We start from the raw sequence: 19,531 nt of genomic DNA, 5'->3' as shown, positions 1-19,531 counted from the left end.
AACACCAACCAAAAAAAGCAGAGAGGTAAGTACTTTTTAAAGACTCACTGGCTCTTTTGGATGCCAAAAAAAGGGGGGGAAGAGAAAAAAAAAAGCTTTATAGATGCCAATGTGCTAAGTGAAAGAAATGAGATTGAGAGACTAAAAGAAATTAAATAAGATTTATTCCTGCCCTCTCCTCTCCAGCGTATAGGCCATCCCCATCTTCACCCTTCTCCAAAATAAAACAAAGCCACAACCACATCCAGATGCAACTTTTGGCTAAGTGTTTACGCATAAGATTATTGATTATGGACAAGAGGGCTGAAAATACTTTCAGGCAGATAATAGAGACAAACAGAATTAGGATGTCCTTTACTGTAGCAAAAAAGGTGGATCATGCCAACAATTTACTTGTTACCATCAGAACAGACAAAAGGAAATGAAAGAGAACAAATAAATTTTTAAAACTATCTAAGATACTGATTAGTGGAAATAAAGGTCAAGGTCAGCTGTCTTTGTGAGCTAACTCATTTTATCTTTATGTCCATAGCCGCTTGATTTCTCTGGGGGGCAAAAAAAAAGGCACTGTCTTACAGAGACAACATATCAGAAAAAGCTGCTGCCGGGCCAGTCTTATACTCACATGTCTCCTACAGCACTTTAATAGGCTCTCGACAAGCATGTATCCTAGAATCCATCTGGCTTGAGAAAAACTCAGATTAACAGAAAACAGATTTTGCTACACAATCATAGGATATACAGAGAAATAAGTTCCTAAACAAATATCAAAATCAAGAAACAACTTTTAAAGAGAGATTTGGAACTAAATATTGGATCTAAAAGCCAATATGCTTATTATAATAGTAACAGAAGTAGCAGTGAGTGGCAGCTCCCCTGTTTACTGAGAGCTCACTCTGTGCCAGGGACAGAGTGCTGTATTAATTTTTCATTTAATCATGATTATAACCCTTTGAGTTTGATGATAATGCAAAACTGTACACTATACTATCTAGGTTCACCTATTTCATTACATTTTTCCTTAAAACAAATCAAAGTGTCCAAAAAAAAGGGCAAAAAAACAAACTTAGAAAACAACTTAAAAAAAATGGAATGGGATGTTACTATGAAACACTCTGCTTTTGTTTTAAACTTATACTTTAAACACACACACACAAACTGCTCAAGGTCACTACAAATGAGCAGAAATTAGTAGTTATTACAATTCTAGTAAGGTTCCTAAAATAGCCCTTTGAGGTTGGGGCAGTTTTCTCTGTATTTAAATGGATTAGCCTAGAGTCATGATTGCTCAAATGATACTAATCACTTTAATTCTGATTAAAGGGACATGCAAGGCCATTCCGGATAAACTGTCAAGTCAGCAGCAACCTCAATCTCCCAGGAAAGCCTTTGCGAAATACTCGTAAATCCCGGCTGGGGCCCTAGGGATAGTCCTTATTTATGGTGTAGCTAACAGATATTTTATCAAAGTAACTTTTAAGATAAAAGCAAATTTAAAGAAAAATATCTTTAAAGTTTATTTAAGAAAAATGAATATTTAAAGCAAATATCATCAGAAAGGAAAATAAATCTGATGACTTTTAAAAAAATCTTCTTTTTAAGGGGCCGGCTCAGTAGTGCAGCGGTTAAGTTCGCACAGGACACGGCACCGCTCAGCAAGCCATGCTGTGGTAGGCATCCGAGATAGAAAGTAGAGGAGGATGGGCACGGATGTTAGCTCAGGGCCAGCCTTCCTCAGCAAAAAGAGGAGGATTGGCACCAGATGTTAGCTCAGGGCTAATCTTCCTCAAAAAAAAAAAAATCTTATTTTTAAAACATCTATATAGTTTTGCTCTCTTTTGACAAATGCTGGGTTAAAATATTACATTCATTCTTCACAGAAATCCTTAACAATGTTTTTGTGACTAGTGTAACAATTCCTGTCAAAACGCTTTCTCCTCACATTCTTATATGAATGCTATTTAACTTGTGATATCTGATTTCCAAAAAAAAAAATATATGAATTTACTCCTAGGCTTATAAACCCATTTTCTTTTAGTTTTAGTACCTAGATTTCTACTGTCTCTTGATTATGAGAGAAATTACAGTACATCAAAATGCTTAATAAAATCTTTTTTAGAGCATATGATTTATTGCAGTTACTCTGATTATTTTTTAAAGGCACAGTCTCAAGAAAATGAAAGGAACTTTTGATCTGTAGCTGCAGAAAAAAATCATACATTTTAATTGTGAAGAAAACAATCTTTTGAAGGCTTGTAGGTGAGAATACATAAAGGCAACCTACCAACAAACTCAGTGCAATATCAAATAATAAATAGCTGATCATAACTAAAATAACATGGATTTGATGGAAAAATAACAATTAAGGGTAAGTTTCATTTTACACTCTGTTTGTGCTTCTATAAAGTTTTATTTAAGCCATATTTTGGAAAACAGAATACTGTAAATGTCCGAAAGGTAATTTCTACTATTAAGAGAACCCAATTTTAAATTTATTTGTAAAGCAAAGTTAATGCCAGAGTTCTTTGCAGATTTGAACTGTTTAAAATACCATTTGTATTCTTACAGACTCAAGCACCCTGAGCAGTCTCATATTAAAGTCAAAAGTGTTGTTACTGCAAATCCGACATAGAATAAAAGTAAGAGAACTAGAAAAATGCATTAATACTTACTCAGTTCTCAGAGAATAGTAAATTTTAACAGCAGTCCATCAATAGCTCTAACAGGCAAGTCACAAAACTTGAACCATTTTTCATACGGTAATACTTGAGACTGTGACCCAACTCTTATAACTTAAAAAAATTTAATTTATAGTGCTTAAGATACACTTTTTGAGGGCTGGCCCAGTGGTGTAGTGGTTAGGTTCATTCGCTCTGTTTTGGCAGCCCAGAGTTTGCTGGGGATCCTGGGCGTGGACCTACACACCACTTATAAGGCCTTGTTGTGGCGGCATCCCACATATAAAACAGAGGAAGACTGGCACAGATGTTAGCTCAGCAACAATCATCCTCAAGCAAAAAGAGGAAGATTGGCAACAGATATTAGCTCAGGGACAATCTTCCTCACCAAAAAAAAAAAGAAAAAGATACACTTTTTGGTAAATACTCTTACAACGAAATTAGTGAGAGTATTAGTTTAAGTGTAGTAATTAAAAGCAGGGTTCAAATCCAAGCTCTTTCACTTATTAGGCCTATGTGACCTCTGAGAAATTGCTTGATCTTTCTATGCCTCAGTTTCATCATCTACTGAAAGGGAAAAATAGCGGTATTTACCTCCTAAGGTTGGTGTGATGATTAAAAGAAGTTAATCTTTATAAAGCACTTAGCATAATGTTACACACAGTATTTAATAACTGAGTGCTATTATTATTATTGTGTTCTGGGCTTTACTGCTGAATACAACAAATGCCAAATTTACTTGTCTTGTTGGGGCTCAATATAACAAAGTCAAGGGGACAGAATGAAAATTTCTCTTCAGGGTATAGTAATGATTTCTGATTTATCTGATTTACTGTAATACTTTCACTTTCTTACGCTTGTAACAATTAAAGTCAGATGCATAAAAACAATAAGAACTGATGATACCTTCACTGAGATATCAATACAGAAGTTACCTACCTGTGCAGCTCCTCTGTTTTGTCTTCGGTTGGACCTACGATTAGTAAACAATGGCGAAGGACAGCTGCCATGACACGGAACTGATGAGAATCACTCTACGGCAAATAAAAAAGAGGAGAGGAAAAATTGGGGATTGAATACCTCAGTGAAGGAGTCTGGTGCATTACCACTTCCTGGGAGTCATCTCATGGCCCTTCCGCCTCCCCAAACAGTCATTCTTATCCCATGCATGGTAGAAGTCAGGATATTCTAGCAAGAATTCCCAAGGCAGTATTAAGTAACAGTCATTCTCTCATATGTACAGCTACGACCACCTCCGGAAACGGCTGAAACCAGACGTTGTGGATCCAGCCACTCCCTGACGGCACATCAGGCAAAGAGAGGCAGGATCAGCAGCCATGTGTCTAGACTTTACTTCACCTTAAGCTGCGACTCAGCCAGGGATCTTCTCCACTTTTACAAAGTCTAGACTCTTGTGTTTGATAGTATACTGTTCCAGTTTACTAACCACTATAAAAGTTCCAACAGATGTAATATTATCAGATATTTTAAGAGTGGGTTGCACATCCATAATAAAAATGTCTCATCTCTTAACTTTCAAAAGTAATGGATTAAAATCTATAATCTATCAACTTCATTTTAACCAATCTTCTTAATCTCCTAGTTCCCCCAGAGCTACCAGCAAGTGATAAAACAACTGATCTGAGTTTAACCTCCTGTGTTTCCAGTGTTTACTCATTGGCAGTGGTATTAAAGACACAGAGAGAGAGTCAGAGGGAAGAAGGCAAACAGTTGGAAATAAACTAAGCTCTGAACAATCATTTGCTTTACCTCCTCATTTTTAGTGAGATCTTGGGCCACTACAATTTCTTTAATCATTTGCCTCAATAGCATCTCTCCTTCTAGATTTTTAGTAATTAAGAAGACATATGAAATTAGTGATAATTATGAGACCATGGATATGCTACACTTGAGGAAGGCTCTGTTTACTTCAAAAGCTAATAAAAATTTTAAAACTTTACTATATACACCATTTATTTCAAGTTGATATAAAGTGAAATATATTCACATATTATACATAGCCTATATTCATATATATAACTCAACCTTCTAGACGATATCTCTTATAAAATCTAACATAAAATCTAACAATAGGACACACTTTCATTACTCATAATGCAGATGACAATATTTTAAACATAACACCATCATGTGTAGATTTGGAAGAGATGAAGGCCTCAGTGGCATAATGGAAAAAGCACTGCTCTTGAAGTCAGGAGTCTAGGTTGTGACCTTAGACAAGTCATATAGCTTCTCTGAGCCAAAGTTTCCCCACATACATCTCCACAAACATGAAACTGTTAGGGTTATAAAAAGATTAAATTAAAGAAGAGGATACACATGAAAGTGTACTTTCAACGAAACATTTGAAGGTGAGGGAGAAGAATGAGGGAGGAAGGAAATAAAAGGTAAGACTGATAGAGGTGAAATGAGTGATAAGGAAGTAACTGGGTGTTGGGGGGTCGGGGGAGAGGCAATGAAGAAGAGGGACCAGTGGAATGCCACAGACACTTAGAATGCTGTCCCACTTGCCATCCATCTTCAAATGGCTGAATCAAACTTCTCTAATATGTAAATGTGTTTTTCCTTACCTCAAATTACATGAAGCACACTGAAACGCATGTCTATCATGCATTCTTAAGTAACCCTATCCATTACTCAACTCTTAATAAGATCATATTTTCCTTGGTTTTGAAAATTAACTGGGAATGCACTTCCTTTTAAACTAGATTTTCCTTTATTCTAGATATACAATCATTCTCTTCTCATGCTGATGTTGACAAGCCTCTTGCAAAACTATCCATTTTGGTCTTTCTATTACTTGCAACTGTAAACCAAAATCCTACTTCTTTACATCCATTTCCTCCTGTCCCAATTTTCATACCAATTCCCATGTTGTACTCCATGACTGCAATGCCCTCTTTCTACCGTAAATCCACTAAATTCTTTTTCTCTACCAAAGCAACTACTGAAATCCCTGGATTGTTTGTCTCCACTCTTGGCATCACTTATTCCTTTTCATCCTCCAGGTCTCAGCTAAAATATCTTCTCAGAGAAGCCCCTTCCTTGATCACCTTATCTAAGTAGATTCCTTCCTTCCTTATTCTCTATCACTGTATTTTATTATGATTTCTTTTATGAAATCATACTTTAGAATTCCACATTTCTTTACATACTTGCATATACACTGCTTTCTCCACTAATCTATATCCTTTACGAATTTAGAAGGCATGTGTTTAATAGGTGCTCAATAATTTTTAATGTAAATGGTAAGTAAAATATACATAAACAAAAAAGTGCCCAAATCATAGGTGTACAGCTAGATAAATTTTCATGGAACGAGCACATCCATATATAACCAACATGAAAATGATGCAATGCCAAGATTAAGAACCCCAGAATTCCAGGGCCAGCCTGGTTGCATAGTGGTTAAGTTCACACACTCCACTTCAGTGGCCCAGGGTTTGCAGGTTCAGATCCCAGGTGTACACCTACATACCACTCGTCAAACCATGCTGTGGCAGTGTCTCACATACAAAACAGAGGAAGATTGGCACAATTGTTAGCTCAGTCACAATCTTCCTCAAGCAAAAAGAGGAAGATTGGCAATGGATGTTAGCTCAGGGCCAATCTTCCTCACCAAAAAAACAAAAAGAAGCCCAGAATTCCCCTCATAGCCCTTTCGAATGACAATTTTCCACTCCTCAAGGGTAATCCTCATATCTAACATCACAGTTTAGTGATTTTTTGCTGTCACTGGACTTTATATGAATGGAATAATAAAATATAGACCCTTTTGTGTCTACTTGTGAGATTCATCCATGTTGTTGTGTGTAGTTGCGGTTTGTTCATTTTCATTGCTTGAGAGCAGTGCTATTTGAAGTGCAGTTTGCGGACTACTGCTGGCCCACACCCTATTTGCCACTGATTCCCAATGCAATGATTACAGAAGGTGTGATTTAGAAACTTTTAGAGCAGTTTGACATTCTGTGTAATATTGCTATATAAGAGTTTCATTCTGACAGCTAGGGAAAAGAATCTGGTCCTTCACCACAGTTGGGTTAAGAAAGCACTGCTGAACAAAATGAATACATTAGAGTTTACTTATCCACCCTGCGCTTGATGGACACTTGGATTCTTTCCAGTTTGGGGCTATACTGAAGAATGCTGCTATGAACATACTTTTTTACATGTCATTTGGCATGCTGGGTCACAGGGCATATAGATAAGTTTTAGAAGGTACTACCAAACAGTTTCAAAGTATTTATATCAATTTATACTCCCATGCTCTACATCCGTGCAAACACTTGATATTCAGCCTTTTTAATTTTAGTCATTCTGTGGGTGTGTGGTGGTCTGGTTTTATTATGAGTTTTCCTGACAACTAATAAAGTTGAACACCTTTTCATATATCTATTGGTCATTTGGATAGCTCTTTTGTGAAGTGCTTGTTCAAGCCTTCTGCCTATTTTCCTATTGGGTTGACTGACTTTTTTTTTTTTTTTTTTTGAGGAAGATTAGCCCTGAGCTAACTACTGCCAATCCTCCTCTTTTTTGCTGAGGAAGACTGGCCCTGAGCTAACATCCACACTCATCTTCCTTTACTTTCTATGTGGGACGCCTACCACAGCATGGCTTGCCAAGTGGTGCCATGTCTGCACCCGGGATCCGAACCGGCGAACCCTGGGCTGCCAAGAAGCGAAGCATGTGAACTTAACTGCTGCGCCACCGGGCCGGCCCCGTGACTGACTTTATCTGTATGGATTTGTAGGATTTTTTAATGTATTCTGGATGGAGTCCTTTATTATATATATGCATTGCAAATATCTTCTCCCATTTGGTGGCCTACCTTTTTACTTTCTTCTCTCGATGAACTCATTTCAATGAAGACCAATTCGTCAATTTTTCCTTTATGGTTTGACCTTTATTTTGTCTTGTTTTAGAAATCTTTGCCTATTTAAGAAATATCTGATTTGTTTAAGATACGGTCATGAACCATATGTTGGGAAACAAGGCAAGCCTCTACAAATTTAAAAAAATTGAAATAATAACAAGCATCTTCTCAGATCATAGTGCTACAAGGCTAGAAATTAATTACAAGAAAAAAGCTGAGAAAGGCACAAAGATGTGGAGACTAAACAACACACTACTGAACAAGCAATGGATCATTGAAGAAATTAAAGAAGAAATAAAAAAATACCTGGAAACAAATGAAAATGATAGCATGCCATACCAACTCATATGGGATACAGCAAAAGCTGTATTAAGAGGAAAATTCATCGCAATACAGGCACATCTTAACAAACAAGAAAAATCCCAAATAAGCAACCTTAAAGCACACCTAGCTGAACTAGAGAAAAAAGAACAAATGAAGCCCAAAGTCAGCAGAAGGAGAGAAATAATAAAAATCAGAGCAGAAATAAATACTATTGAAATGAAAAAGGCAGTAGAAAGGATCAATGAGACAAAGAGCTGGTTTTTTGAGAAGATAAATAAAATTGACAAACCACTAGCCAGACTTACAAGGAAAAAAAGGGAGAAAGCTCAAATAAACAAAATCAGAAATGAGCGAGGAGAAATAACAACAGACTCTGCAGAAATACAACAGATTATAAGAGAATACTACAAAAAACTATATGCCAACAGAATGGATAACCTAGAGGAAATGGATAAATTCTTGGACTCCTACAATCTCCCAAAGCTGACTCAAGAAGAGGCAGACAATTTGAACAGACCAATCACAAGGAAAGAGATTGAAACAGCAATCAAAAACATCCCAAAGAATAAAACCCCAGGACCAGATGGCTTTCCTGGAGAATTCTACCAAACTTTCAGAGAGGATTTAATACCTATCCTTTTCAAGCTATTCCAAAAAATTAGGGAAGATGGAACACTTCCTAACACATTCTATGAGGCTAACATCACGCTGATACCAAAACCTGACAAGGACACCACGAAAAAAGAGAACTACAGGCCAATATCACTGATGAACATAGATGCAAAAATTCTAAACAAAATTTTGGCAACCAGAATTCAGCAATTCATCAAAAGAATCATACATCAGGATCAGGTGGGATTCATACCAGGGACACAGGGATGGTTCAACATCCGCAAATCAATCAACGCGATACACCACATCAACAAACTGAGGAATAAAAACCACATGATCATGTCAATAGATGCAGAGAAGGCATGTGACAAGATCCAACAGCCATTTATGATAAAAACTCCGAACAAAATGGGCATAGAAGGAAACTACCTCAACATAATAAAGGCCATATACGACAAACCCATAGCCAACATCATACTCAATGGGCAAAAACTGAATCCCATCCCCCTGAAAACAGGAACGAGACAAGGATGCCCTCTATCACCACTCTTATTTAACACAGTACTGGAGGTCCTGGCCAGAGCAATCAGGCAAGAAAAAGGAATAAAAGGAATCCAAATAGGGAGGGAAGAAGTGAAACTCTCGCTGTTTGCAGACGACATGATCTTATATATAGAAAACCCCAAAGAATCCATTGGAAAACTGTTAGAAGTAATCAACAACTACAGCAAAGTTGCAGGGTATAAAATCAATTTGCATAAATCAGTAGCATTTCTATACTCCAGTAATGAACCAACAGAAAAAGAACTCAAGAATACAATACCATTCACAATCGCAACAAAAAGAATAAAATGCCTTGGGGTAAACTTAACTAAGGAAGTGAAGGACCTATATAATGAAAATTACAAGGCCTTTCTGAGAGAATTGGATGACGACATAAGGAGATGGAAAGACATTCCATGTACATGAATTGGAAGAATAAACATAGTTAAAATGTCCATTCTACCTAAAGCAATCTACAGATTCAACGCCATCCCAATCAGAATCCCAATGACATTCTTTACAGAATTAGAACAAAGAATCCTAAAATTCATGTGGGGCAACAAAAGACCCCGAATTTCTAAAGCAATCCTGAGAAAAAAGGACAAAACGGGAGGCATCACAATCCCTGACTTCAAAACATACTACAAAGCTACAGTAATCAAAACAGCATGGTACTGGTACAAAAACAGGTGCACAGATCAATGGAACAGAATTGAAAGCCCAGAAATAAAACCACACGTCTATGGTCAGCTTATCTTTGACAAAGGAGCTGAGGGCATACAATGGAGAAAAGAAAGTCTTTTCAACAAATGGTGCTGGGAAAACTGGAAAGCCACATGTAAAAGAATGAAAATTGACCATTCTTTTTCACCATTCACCAAAATAAACTCAAAATGGATTAAAGACCTAAAGGTGAGTCCTGAAACCATAAGGCTTCTGGAAGAAAACGTAGGCAGTACACTCTTTGACATCAGTATTAAAAGGATCTTTTCGGACACCATGTCTTCTCAGAGAAGGGAAACAATAGAAAGAATAAACAAATGGGACTTCATCAGATTAAAGAGCTTCTTCAAGGCAAATGAAAACAGGATTGAAACAAAAAAACAACCCACTAACTGGGAAAAAATATTTGCAAGTCATATATCTGACAAAGGCTTAATATCCTTAATATATAAAGAACTCTCGCAACTCAACCACAAAACATCAAACAACCCAGTCAAAAAATGGGCTGGAGACATGAACAGACATTTCTCCAAAGAAGATATACTGATGGCCAATAGGCACATGAAAAGATGCTCATCATCGCTGATCATCAGGGAAATGCAGATCAAAACTACACTAAGATATCACCTTACACCCGTTAGAATGACAAAAATATCTAAAACTAATAGCAACAAATGTTGGAGAGGTTGCGGAGAAAAAGGAACCCTAATACACTGCTGGTGGGAATGCAAACTGGTGCAGCCACTATGGAAAACAGTATGGAGATTCCTCAAAAAACTAAAAATAGAACTACCATACGATCCAGCCATCCCACTACTGGGTATTTATCCAAAGAGCCTGAAGTCAGCAATCCCAAAAGTCCTGTGCACCCCAATGTTTATTGCAGCACTGTTTACAATAGCCAAGACGTGGAAGCAACCTAAGTGCCCATCAACAGACGAATGGATAAAGAAGATGTGGTACATATATACAATGGAATACTACTCAGCTGCAAAACAGAACAAAATCATTCCATTTGCAATAACATGGATGGACCTTGAGAGAATTATGTTAAGTGAAATAAGCCAGCAAGAGAAGGATAATCTGTGTATGACTCCACTCATATGAGGAATTTAAAACTATGGACCAATAACAGTTTAGTGGATACCAGGGGAAAGGTGGGGTGGGGGGTGGGCACAAAGGGTGAAGTGGTGCACCTACAACATGACTGACAAACATTAATGTACAATTGAAACTTCACAAGATTGTAACCTATCAATAACTCAATAAAAAAATAAAAAGATACGGTCATGAAGATAACCTTCTGCTGTCTTCTAAAAGCTTTGTATTTTACCTTTTATGTTTAGGTCTCTTATCCATCTCAAATTAATTTTCTGTGTATGGTACAAGGTAGGGATTCAAATTCATTTTTTCCATACAGTCATACAATTGATCCTGAGTAATTTATTTAAAAAGCCCATCTTTTCCCCACTGCATGTCCATTTTACCTGTATCATAAATCATTTGACTGTATATGTGTAGATTTATTTCTAGATTCTTTATTCTATTCCATTAGTCTAGGTCTCAATAAATATTTGCTGAATGAGCGGTATCATGTAAGAAGTCTTCACAAAGGTGAGAGTGGACACTACTTCCTAGTGTTGGTTACTCTGCTGGGTGACTTTCCATAAATAATTAAACTCTCTGAGCTTTAGAGTCCTTACTTGCCAATGGGTCAATGCTCCTGTCTCACCAGGATGCTGGAAGGATTAAACATAACTACTCTTTATAAAACATACAAACACAGTTTATACAACTGTCACTGACTTGCTTCATGATCTTAGTTTTGACATCTTTAGAGCATCAATATCCTCTCCTCTGATATCATACTATCTCCAAAAGGTGAGAAGGAAAAAAGTCCCTAAGGGCAAAGGGAGGAAGAAGAGAGAGAAAGCAGGCAGGCTTGTTGTGATAGAGGAAATCAAAATGAGATAGCGCTAAGAGAGATAAAAACTTGGGAAATTCTTTGGGATCTCTTTATACTTCTTAATTACACGCCTTCACTTCTTAATTACAGATTCTACTACTGTACTGTTGCTTTTTTTTCTCCTGTGCAAACTGTGGAAGATTTCACTTTTGTTTGGTAGAGGTATCAATTTTCTCACACCTGTTCATTCAAAGCTTTAACTGATCTAATCAATGCCAGAGAGAGAGTCTGAAGGGAGAATACTTCACACCATTGAGTCCTAATATGGTTTTGTTATCCCAGTGTAGTCCTAATTACTTCAAGAAGGTTTAGGAAACTTGTCCTACGAAAATTCAATTTCAATTCTATAAAAAGTGAAACCTACACACAGACACCCATACACACACAAACGCATGCACACTTACCTAGAAATACAGCTATTCCTCACGTAGTATTTCACGCTGTTTTACCCGAGCCCTTTTGCTCACCTTTGCCATAGTTATTTGTCCTACTAAACTGCATATATTAAAAAATATCTGTCTCCTTACAGGCAAAGATTATGTGTTTAACCTCCAGATCTTTGCATCTAACATAGCAATGGGCATAAATAAATGCTTTTCTGAATTAATTTACGAAAGGAGATATAAATGTCATAAAACAGAGTGCTATAACTCCAAAAAGGCTAGAAATCTGCTGCTCTAACAATGTTGTTACATATTTTAGACTTCTAGAGAATTTTTTAATAGCTTTGAAAATTCAAAAGGTATCATAAACTTTCCTTCCTCCCTGTCAACTTTGGGCTATTTCTCCTATATGTTTCTGCTATAGACATATCAAACTATATCACATTTTATTTTTCACTAAAAAAATATTTACTGAATGCCTACTCTGTGCTAGGTATGTTGCTTGGCAGAAAGACTATGCCACTGAGGTCAGACATACCCCCAAAGATCTAGAATATATGGCACTTGAAGCATCTGTGCATTGGTGAGGTATTCTTTTTTATTTTCAAACATATAGAAAATATTGTGAAGAACAGTAAATAATGTAACAAAGTTGTATATTCACCTGTGTTTATATGTCTGATACTCCTACTAGTCTGTTAGATGATGATGCTTTATCTTGCATGTTGTGTGCCTAACATGGAAGTTGGCAGATATTGGGTACTCAATAAACATTTGTTGAAAAAATGATTCAGCAAAAAAATAGGGTACAGCTTGAAGCTTTATTTTTATTTAATTAATACCATGTACTTTTTTCACATTTCCTTCAGTCGCTAAAATAATCATGGAAGTAACTTCTGTTACAATGTGACATTCACAGTTAACTTCTATGGACACTCACTGTTTTATCTCATTCAAATAGCATCCTCTCACTACTTAGATATTGTACTACTTCTCTGTTTGAACTTAGTTTTCTGGCTCTAACATGTCTGTTGATCCTTGTATTTTCTCATTACACTGCGTTGATACCCAAGAAACACTGCAGAAGGGAATATGTGCTAAGCAAGGGATCTCTAGAATAATATGATTGCTCCATCAACAGAAAGATTTAGCAAAGTGTTAAAGCAGGAGAAAGACAAGCCCATTTCAATTAACTTTTCTAGAATTGACTTCAGATCCTGCTAAAGGAATCATCTGACCTTCTTAAACATTACTACCTTTAGGAATGAGAGAGAAAGAAAGTGGGAGCAAGGGAGCAAGACAGACTGACAACACCTGTGGAAATAAGACCAGTTACATTTCCTACTGAATGGAAAGGAATCTCCAAATTAACCTCTCATGGCATCAGCAGGCAGGCAGGAATCTAACTCTGAGGCACGGACCTAAAATGAGCAAATGGCACTAATTTGCTAAACCTCAAGAAAAACCTAGACATTAATTTTCTGTTTTTAGTGAATTATAAATGAACAGTCATGAAAATACCTACTAAAACAGTTAAAACCAAAACCAAAGATCTGTATTTTCTGTAATGGTTGAACTGTGAAATAGGTAAAGATTTTAAAAGCAAAATGCCCAGGGTTTGAAAAGGTATAAACCAGCACTATTCTTCTGAAGGTCAATTTAACAATATATATCAAAAACCCTCAAGTTTTGAAAAACTTTTTGGCCCACCAATGATTTTACAAAGAGAAAATTCGCTGTATACTATTTAAAATAGCAAACATTTGCAAACAATCTGAATGCCTACACACAGGGGATTTGTTAAAGACTGATAAATCCTTATTGAAGGAATACTCATAAGTATAAAAATACTTGAGAGTATTCCATTATAAGGATTTATCAGTCTTTAACAAATAGAAGAAAGTGGTTGTCAAAATTTTCTTTGGGTTGCAGAACTTTTTTTATTCCCAAATCAAATCTAGTTATAACCTAAATTTAAAGAGAAGCAACAACAAAGGTGCTCTTTTTAAAGTGAGGGTGGGGAACCTGGAACACCGCCAACTCAGCCCCAGAGGCTACTCCTAGGTACTCCTAGGAACTTCACGGCTTCAAGGAACACATTTTGAAAACCACTACTCTTCAAGAACATTTATTGTGAAAAAAAGATCAAGATTATAAAACCACTGCTTTTTTGTAAAAAAAAAAAATTATACATATGTTTATATTTATATATTATATAGTGAAGAACTGTTAGAAAGATATACGTCAAAATGTAATAGTGCTTATCTTTGAGTGATGGTTTTATAGGTAATTTGTATTGTTGCTTGTATGCCTTTTTCCCCTTAGATCTTCTACAATGAGCACGTATTATGTTCATAAGGAAAATAATATTATTTTTAAATTATATTTTAAAGTTAGATTCTTCTGTATGGTAAGTTTTCCATATTCCTTTCTTTCAGTTGGTATTTTAAAGTATAACAATTCTTTAAGTGCTTGCTTAATTGGAGAAAGATGTCTTTGGTCTGACAATCAAGGAGATACTAAATTCCAAGTAAATGGACTCTTAGTGGCAAGTTTCTCTGCACCCTTATTACAGATTTTCTTTATGCTAAGTTGTGAGTACCTCATTAAAAAGTACTCCATGCTCTAACTTCCATGCCTTTCACATGCTGCTCAATTTCTGGGACATGCTCATCCTCCCCTTCTTCAAATGGCTGAATCATTCTGTCTTCAGATCTCAGAAGAGACCATTAGAAGTCTTCTCTGACTATATGAAGTATTCTCAGTCATTGCACTGTTTCTCATAGCACTTAACACAATTTGAATTACATAATTTGTTTACTGATTTATTCTTGTCTTACCAAAAAAACTGAAATTTCATGAAGATAGGGATTATGCCTATTATTTGCTAATATATTACACAACACCCAACATAATACCTAGCAGTTGTCCATAAATATTTGTTGACTGAATGAATAAATGTTTGCTAAAATTTGAATTTGGAGACTCATGGAAACTCAAGTGGTTTGAAATAACTTTTCCCACACTCTTGCCTAAATGGGTTGGCAAGATGCTGTTTTTAATACTGTTTAAATTTCTGACAACTTCAATAATAGCCCAGAGCCACATTAACTGGCCACATTTTATAAAGGCTGTATCAACTGATCCGTGATTGACAAGAGGCACTACGTCTGTTAAGATGCCTACTTCAGGACTACTGATCCTTTCTCACATATCTTTTGGAGAATAAACATGCTAACACAGAATGAGTATTTGCCACTTTAACATTTTCTAAAGCTTCTTACAGCCCCACTATTACTTATAACTGAAGCACACTAATGAGGGCTCATTTCAATTTACTGATATTTATTACATGTCATCTCATACATAAACTGATGTGCAGCCACTGAATTATAAACCCTTTTGTCAGGAATCTGAACAGTGTGAGCTACTATTTTGGACACAGTTTAAATAACAGGGGCTCCAACAATGGCAAACCAACAGACTCAGAAGAGCTCTTGCAACTAAATGGAGAACTTAAAAACACCAAAACAAACAGTGTAAGAAAAATAACCATAGAAGGCACCAAATAAGCATAGAGACATAACATTTTAAATACTTCCAAATATTTGGTTTCAGAGCATAAATGGAGCATGTGGGCTTTCCACATCTTCTCCTGCCAAGTCCCAGGAAAAACTGACCATACTACAGTCATCTGAAACAGCTGTTAGAACTGATCTTCAAATATTTGGTTTCAAAATATAGACCTATTTGCACTTTAAAACTCAGATGCCTGCATACTCCCACTATAGCACTACACTGAGATAATCCTTTCAAAGTAGGCTGCTGGCAAAAACAGATCTTTATTCATGGTAAGAACTGCTTCAAATGGACACAGCAAAATGTTAGCATAACTCGTAAAGTCAATTGTCAGAAAAGATAATTTGCTCTGGCACCAAAATACTTCTTTTCTTCCTTTTTTCTTTTTTAAAGCAGAGGCTGAATTTCACCAGCTATTTAAGGTTAAAGAGAGAGGGTAAATGTGAAATGTTAGGATTCTAGAAGCAAGGAAAACAGTTTACGTCCACTTCACTTAAAATTGTTGACTTCCTTAAACTAAATTTCTTGTTTAGCATATTGTTCTTCTGGGTACTTAAATATAAACTATCAAATCTGCCTCACTTTGGGTTGCTGGAAGGTCCAAACCACAGAAAAGGATCTTGGTCTAGAAATAAGTCAAGTTGTTTAAATTACTCTTTTCCATACTCTGATGTAATTATGCTTATTTTCTAGGATTGTGTACAAGCATGGATATCTAGTTGTAGTCCAACACTTCTGATAATTATCTAACAATATACAGTAATACACTAGGAGGCTGGGATCATAGGTGACACACACAGCATGTTTTACTCTTCTGGGTAGACATCAACTCTGACTGATCAACTTCAACTGGCCTGATTTATCTTTTCTTTAAGATGGCAACCATTGAAAATGCCTATACCTTTATGAACGACATTGTTTTGTTTCCCTTCAAATCTTATCATTTAAACATTGTTCCTGAAAGAGGCACTCTTAAAAAAAAAGACACGGGATAGTACAACTCAGAAAAGGAATTCTATTTGACATCTTATGAAACAGTATTCCATCTTCACCCTATTCTTCTGATAAGTATTACACAAATGGAAAGAATAAGACTTACAATGGTTAAAGAAATGTATCTTGAGTCATACAACTGATTAATGGGGGAACTGGAAACTTAGCATTCCTTCCTCGCAGGCAGCTCTTGGGATGCCCCAGACCAATTAAATTCCAGGTAGATAAGAATACCTTCTCAGCCTTACCTCCTTATGCACCTTCCAACTGTCTACCGTCACATTGAAGAGAGCTTTGAGGGCCTCAATGGCACAGTCTGTCTCCTGAGGTGAGAGAGGAGGTCCATTATGGTCTATGGCCGATTCATACTCATCGGTCCACTTGATGCTAAAGGCACTTTCCAAGATCTGGGTTAGCAGCGGTAGTCCCTGGAGCTCATAGCGCAATTGTGACCTGATGTCGGTGTGCAAAAGTGACAAGAGGAAGAGCAAGCGCAAGTCAAAGCACTTAATGTCATTGATAAATTTTCGGTCCTTGCACTTTCTCAGGAGGTTACAGAGCTTTGCAGCAAGGTTAAGTTCCAGGCTGAGCTGCTGTGCCATCTGACTGTTGAACACTATGTTACACAGACATTTTAATGACTCCACAATAACTGGGAACTCTGACACCTTCTCCAAAGAATCATCCGACTCATTTAGCTTGGCTAGTCTCAGCAGTATCTGCATATTTTCCTTGGTTGTTACAGGAACTAAAACCTTTTTGTCTCTGGAGAGAATGCGGAGAACTTCCAGGCAGGACACTTGACATGTTGTTGGGATGTCCTTTACAAGGACTTTAAATATGCCTTCACAGAGTTTCTGAAAAATAAGAACGAGTATGCAAAAATCATTATTTGGCCTAAATGATTTAAAACAGAACGTTTCTCTACGAATGTATTTAATAGCAGTTCTGGATCTGGTTAGAAAAGATTTTTATTTTTTTAAAATCACAGAATGTTAGAACTGAAAGAGAACTTATATTTTGTGCACTGCTTTCACTTTACAGATAGGGAAATTGAGGTTAAGTTACTTGTCCTGGGCCAGAGCGAATTAGTGAGGTAGCAGGAGCTGCAGTATGGGTTTCCTAACTTCCAGCCCAACAGTCTTTCCATAAAATCACTTACTCTCTTTTAAATTGACTAGTTTCAAATTTCTTATATAGCTTCATTCTCAATGGTTTTTAACATCAGACTACACATAATATCAGGATGGAGGGCAATCAGTCTGAATCATAGCTGTTCCCTTCCCGGAAGTAAAGATTAAGGCCTCAAGAATTGGTTCACAATTGCCCACAAGTACAGGCTCTTGTAAAAAGACAAAGAAGTATGCACTTCTGCCGAGTTACAGCTGTGTTATATCTTCTGGATTTATAGTTCTATGGCAGTAGTCTCATATTTTATAAAGCTTAGAACTCTCTTTAGCTAACATGTAATAAGATTCAATCATCAAATGACCCCAGAGAATATCTTCTTTTGACAAAACTGCTAAAAATTATTTCAAGTGTAGGGTTCCAAAGAGGGCTCAGCTAGCATATATGATGCCTTTGAGCCAATCACAAGAAGATACCCCTCTCTAGGCCTACTAACCGCAAAAAAGTGTTCCTACTGGGTGAACAAATGACAAAAAAGTACCTCTTCCTCTGGGCAGCCCTGTGCCAGGACACACGGCTTGGGAAGCTCAGAGTGTGGGCAGGATCTTATTAGTTCCTCTTTGTTCTCTTGGTGTAGGGCACAGATGATACAAATACATGTAGTAGTCCTGTTTCCAAACCTTGCTACCACTATCTCAGAAACAATTCTTTTAGGATGAACCCAAAGTGTACTCTATCTTGTATTTTTTGAATAAAACTTCTTTCTTTTTTTTTTTTTTACAGATTGGCACCTGAACTAACAACTGTTGCCAATCTTCTTTTTTTTTTCTGCTTTTTCTCCCCAAATCCCCCCAGTACATAATTGTATATTTTAGTTGTGGGTCCTTCTAGTTGTGGTATGTAGGACACCACCTTAACGTGGCCTAATGAGCAGTGCCATGTCCACGCCCAGGATCCAAGCCGGCGAAACCCTGGGCCGCTGAAGCGGAGTGCGAGAACTTAACCACTCAGCCACAGGGCCGGCCCCCAAAACTTATTTCTATCATTGCCAAACTTAAGAACCACTGTTCATTCTCTCAAAATGCAATGTCCAGCTTTCTTCTCCATAAACTGCAGGTCTGGGTCCCTCAAGCTCACGCCTGAAATGTGGAGTAAGCCAGTATAACCTTTCCACTGCTGACCATTTCTGTACCTGTTATACTTTAGAAAAACAACAGCAACAACAACTATGACCAATAAGATTTTACGAAGTTTCTATTAACCTATCATCAGACTTTAACTCTTTAAAAAGAGGGCTGTGGGTCAAGCATTATGATCTTGGCAGGAATCCCAGGCTGTGTCTAGCTTCTCAGTACATCCTAGTTGTATGGCTATGGAAATGCCAATTTTAAATGTACTACGTTCTCTAGATGGCGGTGGGAAGGATTACCCTGACAAGCTAAAACAATTTCATAATAACGTCAACTCTATCCCTGCCATACCTGATAAGTGGAAGGGACTTTGATTTAATGTTTTAATATCATTGTTAAAGCATTTTTTTTAAATGAATGAAGTTTGGGGTAGGGGGAAAGTACAATGTGCCCAGAGGGAAAATTTTCTCCGGTTTCAGATCTTTCACATTCCAGACAAAAAAAAATACATTCTACATACTCCTATGTGGTATATTCCCAGGGATGGAGTCAGATAACCTTGCTCTCATATAATTTTG

The 19,531-nt window shown here is 36.8% G+C and overlaps 1 protein-coding gene across 12 annotated transcripts in view; it reads right to left on the bottom strand.

Moving 5' to 3' along the window:
- Window positions 1–19,531, bottom strand: part of RIC8B (RIC8 guanine nucleotide exchange factor B) — a 105,940-nt gene that overhangs the window by 52,376 nt on the left and 34,033 nt on the right. For all 12 annotated transcript variants that reach the window (XR_289674.3, XR_002804492.2, XR_289676.3 and 9 more), the window contains 2 exons: window positions 16,944–17,552; window positions 3,618–3,712 (listed from right to left, as the gene is read on the bottom strand). Coding sequence is in view for 5 of the 12 variants with exons in the window: in XM_023631041.2 (XP_023486809.1) it covers window positions 3,618–3,712; window positions 16,944–17,552 (704 nt within the window). In the remaining 7 variants the exon portion in view is untranslated. The remainder of the gene's footprint in view (window positions 1–3,617; window positions 3,713–16,943; window positions 17,553–19,531) is intronic.

This window comes from Equus caballus, chromosome 28 (assembly GCF_041296265.1).
Source record: "Equus caballus isolate H_3958 breed thoroughbred chromosome 28, TB-T2T, whole genome shotgun sequence".
Classification (NCBI taxonomy): Eukaryota; Metazoa; Chordata; class Mammalia; order Perissodactyla; family Equidae; genus Equus; species Equus caballus.
This window is presented reverse-complemented; position numbering and strand designations above follow the sequence as displayed.